At 38.8% G+C, this 16,331-nt stretch overlaps 1 protein-coding gene across 3 annotated transcripts in view; it reads left to right on the forward strand.

Moving 5' to 3' along the window:
• The window catches only part of septin12 (septin 12), a 52,585-nt gene that overhangs the window by 15,696 nt on the left and 20,558 nt on the right, over window positions 1-16,331 (forward strand). The window contains exon 1 of one of the 3 annotated variants that reach the window (XM_056752689.1): window positions 12,354-12,489. The exons of 1 other annotated variant lie outside the window; for it this stretch is intronic. Coding sequence is in view for 1 of the 2 variants with exons in the window: in XM_056752688.1 (XP_056608666.1) it covers window positions 14,567-14,576 (10 nt within the window). In the remaining variant the exon portion in view is untranslated. Of the gene's footprint in view, window positions 1-12,353; window positions 12,490-14,348; window positions 14,577-16,331 lie in introns of those variants that run through there. One more of the 3 variants, XM_056752688.1, reaches the window with a different exon arrangement.

The raw sequence follows: 16,331 nt of genomic DNA on the forward strand, positions 1-16,331 counted from the left end.
CGCGTTTGCTCAATCTAAACGCTAATGACAGCAATAATTTAACGAACCTAGTAAATGATTGTTTCGCAAATCATTGGGAAGATAATACAGAATGTCCAGAGACCGGCTTGACATAAGGGGATGCCCCGGAAGACGACGAATTCAATCAATGTTTAGATCGCTTCGACTCCATGCCATGAAGGAATACAAAGTGTTCACTGCGGACTCAGAATTCAACCCGCTTGAGTGGGAACATTTTTCAAAGTTCAGGTCAGTCAGTCACATACGTTCTTAAATACCTTCTTTACAAAGTAGTGGTTTTCATGAGTTGTTTATGTCAAAGTTATGCCAATTTTGCTCTGACAAAATGTAAACAAAACATCATCTTAGCATGTAGATCTGCCTCTGTTAATGATGACTCGTGGCCAGCTCAAGTGTAAAATTTTATATGTTCCTGGAGAATTATTTTTATGAAATTGTGTGTGTATACAGTTTAAGCTGTGGTAAATCAATGGTGTAAGTTTCATTTATTTCCCATCATTAGTAATATGCGTTGCTAAGGACTACTTCTGGAAAACTTTATAGGCGATTTTCTCAATATTTTGATTTTTTCCACTCTCAGATTCCAGAATTTTAAATGGTTATATCTCGGCCAAATAGTGTCCTATCATAACAAACTATATACCAATAGAAAGTGTATTTAGTCAGCTTTCATGTGGTGTATAAATCTCAATTTTGAAAAATTTACCCATAAGACTGGTTTTGTCGTCCAGGGTCACATATGTGCGTGTGTCTGAGCTATGAGCAAGCGAACTATTGATTCGTTCATCCGACCTGCGGCTAGTGTACCAGTGCCAGAGTCTACAGTGTCACCATCGGATGATGATGCAGAGTCAGAGGTTGGTGTGGCGAAAAAAAGTCACATTGTAACTGTGAAATGACCGAAAGGTTACTAAGCACTTTGTTACTAAGCACTTTTTTTATTCTGAATGTATGGTATTTTGTTTACTATATGTACTGTCATGACAGCGATGGTGCTGTCAGTTTACCTTGTTGTTGCATCTTCAAAAGTGCAGAATAAAATGTGACACTGAATTTGAAACAGAACATTGTAATTTCTGCATCTATTATTAAAGTATTTATTAGTAATACAGTGGAAATTAGTAGATTTGGTTAGCATGTTGATTTACGGTATGTGCCCCTAAATTTTCTGGTTGTGCCCCTAAAATTTTCTGTTGGGGGCCACTGTGCTCCTGGTGAAAAAAGTTAGTCTGGAGCCCTGCAACAGGTACTCGGGTTTCAAGAGAGAGAAATCTCATTTTGTATACTTAAAGACCTTATATCGATACTGAGAGATTTTGCATGATTGGCCAGCTTTGGTGTTTTAGAATTTTCATACCCTTTGTGAAGAAGGTTATCTCGACAAGTCTAAGAAGAAAGTTGGGTTTCGAGTTGATAGAGGCTAGAGCCAATTATTTCTGTTACTGTAATGTCCAAACAAATGGCAGTGACAGACTGAGGGTGAGAGACTCTGGGAGCAGAATGTTTATTCTTCTGATCTGAAATGAAAGGCTGGGTTCTTTTTTTTCGCTGTTATCCTTTAAGCTATTTGACATTCTCTCTCTCTGTTTTTTTTTATCAGCCTTCAAGGCACCGGCATCTTCATAAACAGGAAACTGTTAACTCTAAAGTGCTCTTTCTCACTAATACTTTCGAGTGACTCATCCGTTATGAGGGGTGTTATGTTTTCTTTTTGACAGTTTGCCACCCCCCTAAATATATATCCTGTCGTACAGAAAGAACTCTTAAGATTATAACATTACATTGCCTAAGGTATGAAGTAATAATCCAGAGGAAGATGTTATTGCCCATAAGATGCTATTTATGTAGATCTTCTTTCATTCACGTATAAACTTTGTCCCGGGGGTTTTTTCCCACAATTGTTTGTTAAAAATATATCCATATTTGATGTAATGCAGTGGCAACAAGTTTTCTTCACAAGCTTTCTTAGCTGGAGTCCTTTTACTTCTGAGAGACTTTTGAACAAAAGTCTTATTGTTTTCAACTAAATCACATTATCGTCTAGAAAAACAACTTTTATATAGTTATTAAAGAGATCTCTCTTTTTTAATTCCTTTTTGTTTCATTTTAGAAGCTGTGCAACTTTTACAGTTTACAAAAATCTGCATCTTAAGAAATCGCTTAATTCAGTAACGTATGCAGAAGTATGAATGCTTTATCCTACATGACCAGCTTTTAGAATAAGAAATAGCTTTTAACACAAATTTTGGGGTTTGATTTGCGTAATTCCTTATGTGAATCAGGTGCTAAAACAACAGCGTGTGTAAATAAATGCCTCTATCAGTGGTGGTATTTTGTTTTCCTTCCATTAAGAGCTTTCCATGATTTCAAGCTCAAGTTACAGTAAAGCTTGAAGATATGTTTCACCAGTTCCCACAGATCCAGCTGTCTTGATGCACAAAATATGATTGTGCCGAATTGCAAAAGATTTCCTGGGGGCATCTGGAATCTGAAGTCACATCACAGAAGAGGTTTTTATATGTCGTTTGTGGCAAACAAGTCTCTCTTTGTCCAAATGGCCTGCTGTTTGTATGAATTCGGTACTTCCCTAGCATCTGATATGTCTGGATGTGCCAGATAATAATACTAATATTTGGAATCTCTCATACAGAATCAGTCATACACATATATTACAAAATCTCTACTGTTTCTCATAGGCAGTGGAAACTGCATGATTAACTTAGATTCATGTGTATATTTCACAGAATTTCTGAAGAGATCTGTGCTCAGAGTTACAAGAATCCCAAAACCTGCAATTTTATTTTAGATTTTATTTGGAACGCCAACATTTCTTAATAGATCAAGACTACTGTTTCTAAGCTACTCTTTTATATTAATATTATAGTCAAACTTTTGTACTGCCGAAGAAGCATTTTTATTTCTGAAAGAAAGCATCTACAAAGATGATAATTCTTAGACATAACTGAGATCTCTAAAAGGTCCAGGTTGACACCTTATCGTGGTCGTGACATAAATGGCAGAAAAGCTCCAGAACTAATCTATCTAATTCTAAGCATCTGTTTTCCTCTCTTTGAAAGGATGATAGGCTTGTGTTGTTGGGACGAGAGGCGCATCAGCTGTTCATCACGGAAGGCTGTTTGTTTTTGTGTTTATTCTTTTCAGCAGGACGGGGAACTACTCGCAAGGAAGGAAATGCCGGATCCGTGCGCTAAACTAAACTTGTGTATTTCTCTCTTTTGAAAGCCATAAACTCACTCAAGTGTTTAAACATAAAAGATAAGGCCAGCATGATACACTAATGCTTGCCTTTGAATTCCATCCAGTTACCATAATAAGCAAGAATCGTGCCAACTTTGGGCGGCGTTCCTTCCCCCGCGACAGTGCAGCTTACAAGCGACCTATAGTCTGTGGCTGACGGGGCAACCCACTGACCCACTGCCATTGCATTCCTCTAGCCTCTACAAGAATGCTGAACAAACCCACAAGCTCCTCAGTAAAGTTCAATGATTAATCTTTTTAAATCTTTCTGTATGAGCAATGTGGTGTCTCCATGCAACCCGGCCCGAAGATGAAAAGTCAGTCGTGTTTCACAATCAAGATCATTTCCACCCGTGTGATCGTATACCTGGCCCGGACCTGAAGCGTTCCAGTCATCTGGTTTATTGAAAGGGACTGGACCCCATGCTAAACATGTTTTGTGGGTGTAAATGATTTCTAATTAGATGAGCACTCAATTACTGCCATTGCTCTCTCAAAGTAAGTTAAGCAAATTGATGAGGCTAATGCTCATTTCACAGGGAGATTAATTGGGGCTTCACAGAGTCTTCACCCATTTGTCTGGAGATAAGGACCGCAGACACCCTGCTGAACACAACAGGACAAGGGACAACAGGGGATGGGATTAAAGGAAGGAGGTTCTTTAAATCTTTGAGCACAGGAGTGTTTGATAAGATAGAGGCGTCTTGCACCTATTTTTGAAGGAGGCGCCAGTGGTAGTTTTGGCTGATAAAACACTTAAAAGATGTGATTTTCATTCAAATGTAGAACACACGCTTATTCTGAGAAGTACTATCTTTAGTAGGCCAGAACTGCTTTGTAATTACACTAATTGGACTGACCAGATCTAGACGTCATAACAAAGTGATGTTTTAAGGCACGTGGAAGATCTGACGCTTCTGAATTGACCCTTTGGTAATGATAGGTTATTCTGTTAGAGTCAGGGGAGCAGAGTGGATCATTTTACTGAGAGACATTCAAACAGAGCATCTGCTGGTGAAATCCTGTTATTGTTGGTGCAAAGGAAAGATTCAGCTTCACATGGCCTTGACCATTTATGGCCAGCTGAGTGGAAACGGAATAAGGATGTGCTCTTTAGGTTAAAGAGCATCGCTAAGCAGGAAACAGTTACAAAGCCCTATTATGTAATATTATATATATCAATCATTTTTTACATAATCACACACATTTAGAGTTATTATAGTTTCAGGTTGCCAAAACAAACTCGCATTTCCTACCGTAAATGTATAAAAACTGGCAGGCCTACTACAGTGCCTCAGATTAACAATTTCAAAGGGGATTTTCTCAATATTTTGCTTTTTTGCACCCTCAGATTCCAGCTTTGTAAACAGTTGTTGTTCCCCCAGATAGTTTCCTATCCTAACAAACCATATATCAATAGAAAGCGTATATTTCTTCAGCTTTCAGATGATGTAACAATCTAAATTTCAAAAAATGTACAGTTTTTTTTCGTCCAGGGTCACATATGAGCTATGAATTTAAACAAAAAAAAGTATAATCGGCTTGGCTTTAAACGTTTTAAGTATTTAAATCAGTTATTAAACAAGTTCTTAAAAAAATCCATAAAAAAAAATCAAAACTGCTGTTACCCTGCTTAGATTCACCACAGTGAGCATATTGTACTGCTTTACAAGTTGAGTTGTCAGGTATGATTTCACAATTTTTTTTACTTCAACACGTAAGGATGAAACACGCAAAAAGTACACAAAGTAACCTGGAATTTTATGTTTCGAAAAGAGGCAACGTTTGGGACCCAAAAATCAAATAAACCAACCATGAATTTACATTTCCACAACGTTAAATCTGCAAGGAAATATATGTGTTACAAGTGCAAAGCTATTAACAGTGTTTGTCCATTTTTTCAAGAGAACCGCCTTATACAAACATGCTGGGCATGTGAGACCGGAGCTCTGACTACATGCTAATAAAAACTGTTTTCTCTGTTGCTCAGATTCTATCTGTGTCTGGAGCCTATTAGAGACTCAAAGTCCCACTTACACAAGTACTGTATGTGCGGATATGAGCACTTAGTGTCATCCTGGTGTTGACCGACCATAGTGTTTAGACTGGGTTACCATCAAATGTGTGATGTGTTAGAGAATGTTTTCATCCTTATTCCTCTCAGCCCAACCTTGAAATGGATCCAAACCAAAAGAAATACACCACCAGCTCCTTGTCACACCTAGCTAGCTGAACTCTGCTCCTGTGAGGATTTCCCATATTTTCTGGCTCCTCTGTTGACCCAGCGCCCAGCGTTTAGCTGTGATAGAGTAATTAACCGTGTGTAGTAGACACGGGTTATTAGTAGCAGAGTTTAGATAAGATTGTCCTGCGTGATACAGGGATTGATCTGGAAGCAGAACTCCCTGCAAAGACCAGGACCATCAGTATTCCCACTGTTTTGTCTGGTGCCTGTAGGCATTGCAATTTGTCTCGGCTTCACCAGCAAACAAACCCAGGGGAAGCGATGCAAGGCTGGACTTGTAATGGTGGCAAGGCTAATATGAAAGACCTAGAGTTATAGCTTGCGGAAAGAACACGGCTCTATGTAATGACTTTCTGGCTGGCCCAGAAGAAAAGACGGGCGGGTGTGTTCAAATATGCATTAACGTACATTAGCTCCCCCTCTCTCTCCATTCACACACAAGCCTATAGACTTTCTTCTGGTTGACACAAGCACACACACAGACTCTGTGATATGTTCACTGGGGGAATACGGTGCGGCCTGCTCGACACGTTTCCCTGTGGTCTTTCCGAATCAGTTGCTTAAAGCACAGGAAATACAGGTCAGGCAGCAGATGTGCTTTCAACTATTGGACAAATCACACCCTTCTTTCAGTCTGTCAGGATCAAACGGTGTAGCCAGGGGTGCCAGAATTTTGCTTTCTAAACGTCTCTAACCTTTTGAGATGGAAGAGGAAAAGAGGGAAATGGAGACCGATGGGCTCCTTGCTGGCGTGTTTGTGGGTTGAAGCGCGGACGTGTTTCTATAGTTTATATGTACGTGTTTGGCCATTTGCTTACATGGCTATGAGGGGGCTGGGTTTTTTGAGCTCCACATATTTTTTTTTAATCATTTTAACACTTGGATTTTACTCAATAACGCTAAAATAGGTTAAGTGAAGTGAGATAATAGTTTTTACAGTTGCCAAATATTTAAATGCGTGCTTCTTAATAGTCATTTTGAAAAAGCAAAATTGTATTAAAAAAGTATTTCAATCTACAGACTGTTGCTGCTGGAGATTTAAAAAAAATATATATATATTAAATAATTAAATTAAAACTTTTTTAAAACATTTTATTTTTAAAGTATTTTTGAATGAGGTAAAAGATAAGTGTCACCTGACAAGGTAGCAGGTTTATGTTTGTATGTGTAAAAGCAGTTTACCAAGACATGAGAGTTTATCACAGTCTGGTGTGCTGCACCAGACTAAAGCATCTCTCTCTTTCTCTCATATTCGCTTTTCCCTATCACAACAACAACATAATTACATTCTCTGATGACACACTCATTGCCATTGACCTAGATCACATTGGATAATAACTGCAGCTTTAAAAAGAAGATTGATGGTTTGATGGATGGGTTCTAATTTTCATTTTCATGAGATCTTTCATATTTTTGGTCTTGAATACAGATTTCCCCTCCACTGTGACTGTGATGTATGCCTTTTTTTGATGGAGCGCTTACTGAATCATCCACTAGGGGGTAGCAGAGTTCTCATATCAGATTAGTCCATCTGATTGAATTCCTTTATTCTTTTATTCTGTTCGAGATTCATTTACACTGTAGAGCGTAAACACGCTTTAACTCATTCTGTGATCATCACGAAGACCACTTTGAGAGGGAACTCTTTTTGTGGCGATTTATACACAATTCTGAAAGATGCCTATTTGCTCTTGTTTCACTTTAAACAGTTTTTTGTCAGATTAAAAACAATAATTAAAAGTTAATTTTTGCAAAGTGCCTTTGGCAAAAAATAAAATAAAACACGGCATACTAATAGGGCTGTGATTGTCAGGGAGTGAAGGAGAGGCTGGATGGAGAGCGAACAGGAGCTCTCATTCACTGGTGTTCAGCGCCATGTTGGTCAAATCTCCTTTGATCCCTGTAGATGCCCGATCTCTAGTGACCCCTATAGAAGCCCCTCTCCACATCATGGGATAAGGGTGGGATTGTGAAATGCTGATCTTGCAGGGCAGTTCATCTGGAATGTGGTTGCCTTCATCTATCTCCCATTGGGTTAACTTTCACATTAGCACAGATTATGGATACAAATGAGATCTTGTGTCACTATTGGGGGTCAAAAGAAATGCTTTTTTTTATCTTTTCAGTTTTTATATTTTGGTTACGGTATCTGGTTTAATTCTTATATTGCTTATTTCTTGATGTGATGTTTTTTTTTTTTTAACTTTTATGAAGTGTATTCAAATAGAAACTCAGTCTAACTACAAGTGCCTGTATGCATTTTTTGTATTTGGGTAGTTGACCAATATAACCTACACGTGTCCATTGGTGTGACATAAAAATGTAAAAAAAAAAAAACGTATAATTCATTATTTTATATGACTTATATTTACAATTGAAAATTGGACACATGTTCAGTCTATTTGTGAACTACTCATTTACAGGATGAGCTGTTATAATGGAGGATGGGGAGTTTTGTTTTTTGCTGTAACCTTTTAGTTTTTTCTACATTCTGATCTCTCACATCTTTACGTTACATCAAACGAATGCTTTTAAGTTGAGTGGTTGCTTCTAAAAACACTCTTGTTTTTACACCTGATGAGGTTAAATTGAAAGCAAATTGGAGGATGGCCCAATCGAGGAAAAACATTACTTGTTGCTACTGTGGTTTCTATGTAACCAGCCCTTGCTCTGGGCAGGGGAGTTGCGGTTTCCATGCGAGTGTTTTTCTTCAGCTATAAGCGACGTGGTAATTCTCTCGCCCCGACCTGTTGAGTGTTTACATGTTGACACTCGCTGCGATGGTACTCCGCATTCCAGGCAAAGGTCTTTTTGGACCTGGTATGTTAGTAAAACACTCTTTAATACTAAGATCGTGAGACGATTTAACAGGCAATGATAGGACTGTGAGCTTCATCACTCTTAAAAAGAAAACTGCTTTAGTGTAGACTGTGGTTATTTACGTGACTTTTCCGTCACAAGAATTAAAATAAAAGAGAACATACAGTATGTGTGCCTCTTCCCCCTTTAGGCCACATCCGCTATTGTAAGCTTTCGAGAGAATTTGCAAATTTCGCATTAAAGTGAAATGAAAATTCTGTCATGGTTTACTCGCCCTCTTGTCATTTCAAACCTGTATGACTTTGTTTCTTCTGCAGAACTCAAAATAACATTTTAAACATGTTGTTGGCCGAAAAGCGACAGCGCTCCATACAATAGAAGCAAATAGGTGCCGCCACTGTTCGTTTGTTAACTTTTTTCAAAATCTTCTTTTGTGGTCTGTAGAAGAAAGTCATACAGGTTTGCAATGACTAAAGGTAAGTATATGATGAGTAAATTTTCATCTCATAATTGTGCAATTTTGGAATGTATTATCAGCTGGTGTTAATGCGTCTACATGCCATCTCGGTGCAAATGAATCCTAAAACGTTGTTTTGAAGATCTGCTTTAGAAGGTCAGAGTTGCCCCAGCCCACACATCTCCGGATAAGGGGAGAGGGGAAAGGTGATTTCCTCTCGGACAGCATGACGGCTTCCTGCAAGGGTCGTCCCTCCCTAAGAGCGACTGCATCCTGCCTTGAGAACCAAACGAGAGTCGATAGAGCCACACAGGTTTTGCTTACATAAACAATAGAGTTAGGCTGATGCGGAGACCTCTTGATACCAACATGGTGAGGTATGCTGAACCAAGCTAAAAAGAAATAGTAAAATATCCACCATAATAAGCAGCAGGCTGTTTATAGTTGATTTTATTTACTATAAAGTTGTCTTGTAACTTGTGTCGATACGGTTAAGTGAGTTTATTCCTCTTTGAATATGGTAGAATTGTTTATAACGACTGAAGGGTCAAAGCTACACAGTAAAATGTCACGACTCAAACACAAAAGCTGTCAAGAATGACATACTCTTTTATGTCTGCGTTTGTAATGACAGTGTGCCATTTATGCAATAGTTTGCGTTTTTTGCTTCAGGGCAGGATGCGAGTCAGCTGTTTTTGTGCTTTTGGTGGTAAATCTGTATTTGTCATTCTGGTAAAGCTGAATCACTGGCTGTTACTAGTAAGCGTTTATTTACCTCAAACCTTATGAGGAGGTCACCTCAGGCGTGACAGCCGTAGTATTGACCCCGTCAGATTAAGAGGTCACCGTCAAACATAGACAGTCTCCGTTTGTGACAACTGTTACAGGAAGTTGCTTGAACTTGAAAGTTAAACATCGACAATGACAGAGCAAACGTGCAGAAAGGCCTGTATTGTGAGAACTATTTTGCACGCAATATGTATTTTAAACAATTGTGAGATAGGTAAGTATTTGATCCAAAAAACTTCACACAGTCTAAAATCGCTCTTAATATCCAGAAGCTTAGGTTCTCAGCAAAACACCCAGCTGTGCATCAGCTGAGTCCAAAAGTACACCTGCAACAGATGTCTGTGTTCGGCACTTTCTCGTTTTTTTCTGTCTGTCTTCACCCCACCATGCGTGGAAGACGCCCAGGATGAGACTTCAGGAATCCTTGACTCCTGTCCTCCACCTTCTTTTAAGCATGTTTGGATTAGGATAAAGTTAAAATGCTGTAATGGAATTAACCCCTCGAGTCCCACACAAGTAGAGAGCAGAAGTTTTCTCACGGTGTGTGGCGGTGGATCTCCTTGGTAACCTGATAGCTCCAGTCTCTTCGGGGAGGTTTCCCTGGCAACAGTATGAATGAACTGACAGCGTCTGTGCTTACATGTGCTTTTAATTAAAGAGCAGCAGTAATAGAGACGTTTAGTGGCAATTCACTGTCCCTCGTGGCACAGCATACACATACTTCCTCTCTCGCAAATCTACTCAACTGCGACATCCGCAAAAAACAACATATCAGTTTAGATAATCTGTATGTTTGCACAGCAAGAGGTTCATCTAATTGGAGGGAGATCGTACAATAGGAGTGAGTTTTATTGAATCTGGTAATGGCAGGAGGTTCACAGAAAGGGGCAGTCGCAGCTCTCTGTTCTTGATATAAAAGTAAAGCAAAAACATGACAGCATACTTGTGGGCGGGGTCACAAGTCTGCCACACCTTCCAATGGGATTGAAAAAAACACTGGACATATTTTTTACCAGTTAGGTATTTGGCTATCAAACGTTTAATCTTGATCGTAAAAGTTTGAGTTTACATAATACGTCTGTGTACTGTACATATTATTTGTGTATTTATAAACACATACATGCATATGCTTAAGCAAATTAAAAATATACAAAAAATAAGCATACGTTCATATATATTTAAAATTATTGGTAAATATAAACAAATATTTATACATATTACTCATATTACTTAAATATATACATGTTTATTTGTATGTTTATTTATATAAGCATATACACGCCACACACACAGTATGTAATATGTAACCACAGTTTTATTTTGGAATCGATTAATCGCATTGACAGCACTAGACTGAAGAGCGTTTTTCTTATTTGTGTCAAACAACATATATTGGACAAACAAAACACTTTCCGTCTCTTAGTGGCTACAAATATTTCATAAAAGTTTTGGAGAAAAACATTACACATCCCAAACAAAACACTGATGGTAAATTTTCCAGTGAAGTAACACTTGTCAGAACACAAGTGAGTCATGACACATGTTTTCGTTAGTAGACACTTCGATGTGATTTAAACCGTGTATTGTGCCGCAGTCCCTAATAAAGCCGGCGGCCAGCTGGCGAGTACCTCTGCTTTATTTACTTGCCAATTTTGACTTGCATTTGGCACTTGGTCGGCTTCATTTCTCTCCCTGATTGTGTCGCCGCAACTTTGTCCTCAAATGGCTTCTGTTGATTTTCTCGGTGCATTAAGTAGGTCGAGTTCTAGTCATTTCTCTCGTGAGCCTGTTTCTTAGCACATATTTATTTCACGTTTGGTCATATCAGTCCTTCTCAGAATACATCGCATGCCATGAGTCCCACCACAAAAAGTATATCTGCCTGTGATGTATATGCCAATGATATTGTTTACACAGTGGGTGGATTCAAAATCTGAAAGCTTTATCAGTCACAAAATAATGACCTGGAATAACCGGAATGATGTGGCGGTCGAGAGCACTTTGTAGAAACTCCATTAACAAATCTCAGTCAGTTAATTAGCTGTAGACGCAGTGGAGCGTTCAGACCCTGCATGCGGCTCGCAGCTTTGCGAAAGGCTTTTAGATGACGGTGATGAATTGCTGTCATTGGGCTTGTTCTATACTTTATCAAATGATCAAATATTGAATGTAAAATAGACAGCTCTCGCCGCATGCAAAGGTCATTTCGCGATTGCTGCATTAATCAAAATGCTTTTTCCTGTCAGCGGTGAAGAGAGAATTCCCAAAACAGCAGAGATGCTCTGTGTGGTAATGTGCAGCAGACCTGCCTGTTCACTTGTGTGTTGGGAGAGAGAGAGTGCACGATGGAAATGTGCTGCTTCTCATACTATCTTCTCTGCAACCTTAGTTATGAGAAGCTAAAAGTTGAACCTGTACTCGATATATCTATCCCAGCAGAGCCGGAGCATTTTATTTCATTCACAATGTATTGGATTTCCATTTGTGACATTACCTGTCTGGGATTTTGAACCTCGACACAAAGACATGTCCTCATATCTCGAGTGTGGGATTCAGTGTTCGTTTAAACAGATGGTTTTGCTAAAGACATAAGGAAATACATCCCGCTCTTGAGAAACAATCTTATTTGGTAACTATGGTGATAACACGGCTGAAGAAAGTGCGCGATTGTTTTGTGTGGCATAAAACTAGTTAAAATACAACCAGGAAGAGAGAGGCCCAAAGGCAAGGAAATGCATCACTCTAAGAGTGCTGTCTGTGGTTGTGCAACGGCACACCCTCGCGCACACACACACTCACTCACACAAACTTGCAACTGACATCCTGAACAGTTCGCAATTCACTTTCTGACAGCACATGGGGCCTGGCAACCACTTCAGTATCTTACTTATCTGCTAAGGTAAAAGACTGATTTCTGTTATTATTCTACTAATAATTCAGCATTTGTGATTTTCGTTGGATCATTTCTGGTCTTGGAGATTGAGTAACTAGCTGTCATTGCTAATGAAATGGGGTTTGTGTGTGCATGTTATACCTGTTATTTTGATGTAGGAGTGCTGTAGGTACATGTTGCTGAATGTTGTGGTTTAACAGTTGGCTGATGTATGTTGATCGAAAGTGTGAATGTGTCTGTTTTATTTTGTGGTGTTGGTTGCTTCTATGTGTGAGTAGCCTCATAGTTGTCAAGACTTCTATATATCAAGAATCAAACAGGAATTGTATTGTTATTCAAACATAAAACAATTGCTAACACACACACACATATTTACTTATCTATCTAAATGGGGACATTCAATAGACTTTTAGTGCTTTTGTACACAGTATACAGCTAGTAAACAATATAAACATTAGAACCTAACACTAAACAGAAAACTTTCAGCTTTTTCACAATTTCTCAAATTATTTACTATATTTTTATATCGTTTATACTTGAGATGCAGCAATGCTACGTTTTTCCACCGATACCCGATTATTCAGAGTGATATCTCCTGATGCTGATACCGATTATGAATATTAAATCAATATTTATTAACTTCCTGAATGTTATTAATGAATACAATGACTTTTTATATCGAACGTCTAAATGTTGAGTTTTTTTTATATATACAGAACACAAATTCATTGCATTTTCCTCTTTTGATAGACAGGCTATATCGGGCCTGATCATCGGCTGTTGGCAAATAGCCGATGGTGTAAAAAGTTGCTTTTATCGACCGATACCGATTATTGGCCGATATAGTTGTGCATCTCTAATAATTAATATACTTCATACTGCATATTTTCTGAACTGTTCAATTTAAAACATTTACTTATTTTTTTTACATTTAGCATTTTTACAACAGAGGCCATCTCAAGTGTCACAAATCTAGTCACATTAGGGAATTGTACCTGAAGATTTTTTAAGCGCACACACATTCTTTGTCATGTTCACTGTTTCTGACCCTATATCGAAGAAGGCCGATCCTTACATGGGTGTATTCAGCGGTCCCCTTGACTTTAATTTATACGAGTTGAACTTTATTGTAAAGAACCTGAAGACTAAACACGGCAGCTGTGTGAAAAGTCAGACAGCCTTTTTTGAGAACGAAAGAAACGCGGTTCCTCAGTGAAACTGTGCAGAGATACTTTACATCTCCATGTTTAAACAGATCTGGACGGGAGTTTAATTTGTTCTCTCTCGAAACCCGTCTGGTGTTTGTTTCCCGCCAGATCTAGCCCTGAAAAGCGCTATAACACTATAACGTTTCAAAAGTACATGCATATATTATTAATCCAGTGATGCCAGGGTTGCCAAGCGCCAATAATATCCTCTTAAACTCAAGTGTTAGTTGTGTGTAAGTGGTAAAATTGTTCGGTATAGAAACCACTCATGTTTGATTAGCCATTACTTTGTCTTTTAAAAGCAATCCACCAGCAAACAGCATGACAGCATGGGCGGCACAAAAATGACTTTTTCTTCTTTATGGTCTTATAAAGTAACTGCAATTGCTTTTCCTTTTCTCTCTGATGAGCCGACTGATGAGTCCATGGATTCCTACAGTTCAGAGCAGCTCTAAAATTTCTCCTAATTGATTTTATGGGTCAATTATGCGTTTGCCTCATTGTGTGGTCAGCAGGGGAGCCGTGGGCCAGCAGACGGGCAGCAGCCTCACTCGTGTGCAAATGAGCTGGGAAGAGCAGTAGAGAGATGCAGGGGGAGGAGGAGGGGTTGATGGTTGAAGTCCTCTTTGGGATTAGTGGAAGCTGCTTGGCAATCTGCATGTGAATGAGTGTGAGCTGCTTTAGCCGTTACCCCTGCGCACTTCTCTATAGAGAGAGAGAGAGAGAGAGGCAGAAGTGCATGGACAGTTACACAGCACAAGCAGTTTTGGGACAGTTTTGAGGAACATCAGAGGGAATTGAGGAGAGTCCAGCGTGGGCCGGTGGGTCTTTTGGTGAACAGCACTGGGCAGGGTGGTTTGGACGGAGCTTTGCGAATGAGAGAAGGTAAGAATCGCTTCATCCCTTGGGCTTTTCTGTGGATCTCAGCTTCACTGCCCTCTGATAACAATGGGACCGAGCGCAGTGAAGCACTTCGACAGTGCCAAAAGGGGGAGGGGAGGCTCATGGCTGCCTAAGAAAGCACACTTTTGAAACATGATGTATTCAATGTTTGTTAGCTTGTTTTGCTTTGTTTGCGGGAGAGATTTGTTGAGATATATTCTGGCAGGAAGGAAGTCATGGTTGACTCATAGTGAGGTTTTTTGAAGCATGGTTATTTCATAGCTTACCCTCATTCAAAAGTGCACTATTTTGTATCAAGAATACTGAGATGCTCACTAATGTGAAACAGACAGCTTGAGTCACTTCCTCTTGTTTGCAGCTTTTAGAAGCAAACGTTTGAAGTTCTTTACGTTTCATAATGAAAATAAACAGGAAGTTGATGTAGCTAAAGAACTTAAAAATGGTGCCATGATGAGGTTCAGATGTCATGTGTTTGCCTGTGGTATTGTTGACCTGCATGGGCAGAAAACATATTTCATATGGCCCTGGGATTAATTACTTCCCATGATGCTTCATTTTAACAAGATTTATTTAGTTTACTATTGAGGAATTCTATTTTAACTGTATTCAAGATTATTGCTGTGTAATTCTTTTCCTGTCTGCGGATCATTTCTGCTGTGCTGTTCTCTTGACCACAATTTAGTTCCTTAAATGCATTCGAGTTCCCTATAAACTTATGCGTGGCTGTAAATGGCCCGGTACAGGGCTAGCTTCAGAGTGCTGTGGCTATTGGGCAGAACTGCAAAATTTGTACAGAGCCACATAAATGAAAATACAGGCTGCAGAAACTTTTATGGCCATTAACAATGCTTCATATCGACATGCTCTATTGATCTTACATCTGTCTCTCTCTTTCATTATCTGCCAAGAACAGTTTTTCTTAGATATAGCCTATTACTTTGGTTAAAAGCTATTAAAATATGTATTATATGACTATTCTCATATGTCAAGTTTATAGAGGTTATTTGTAGGCATTGTATTGGTTGTAGATCAAATGTTAGCATTAAGCAGTTAGCTTGAGAAGTGTTAAATCAGTGCTCATGTGGCTCACATTCTTATGTTTAGCAGCGTAGGCCTATATGACACAGTTTATAGACTGCAGGCATAGTGCTTATTGGGGAAGTTGACAAATAAATCGTAAATGTGTCCTATGGTGTGACAGCAAAAAAATCCTCTTATGCTATTCTGTATTATAAATACAAATTTTAATAAACAGTTTTTCTACATTTTCAAATCATATTTCATGTCACACCATAGCACACATGTACGGTATATTTGTCAACTACCCATTAGTCAATTTATGATGCATGATAAAGTATAACCTTTTACATTTCTTTAAATAACTAGTTCACATATGGGCCTGGTTTCACAGACAAGGCTTAAGACTAGTCTAAGAATATATTGAATGTCTGACCTGTCTTAACTTAATATAACTTGCCCAGAAATGTCCAAAAAACATATCGGTGCCATTGTTTTGTTTCGAGATGCACACCAGTTATGTTTCTTCTACACCCTTTTTATAAAAGCAACATAAATATCTACATTCATCTAACGGATGGTCTTGTCTTAAGCTAAACTGTGTGTGTGAAACCGGGCCTTAGAGTGCTAGTTTTGGACCATGATCAGTTTGTCTCCTGTCACTGGGCGCTGTTTCCTGCTACTAGTTCGTGTCAAATAAAGATGGCCCTCATCTCTGCA

The sequence above is a fragment of the Triplophysa dalaica genome, chromosome 7 (assembly GCF_015846415.1).
Source record: "Triplophysa dalaica isolate WHDGS20190420 chromosome 7, ASM1584641v1, whole genome shotgun sequence".
NCBI classification, from domain to species: Eukaryota; Metazoa; Chordata; class Actinopteri; order Cypriniformes; family Nemacheilidae; genus Triplophysa; species Triplophysa dalaica.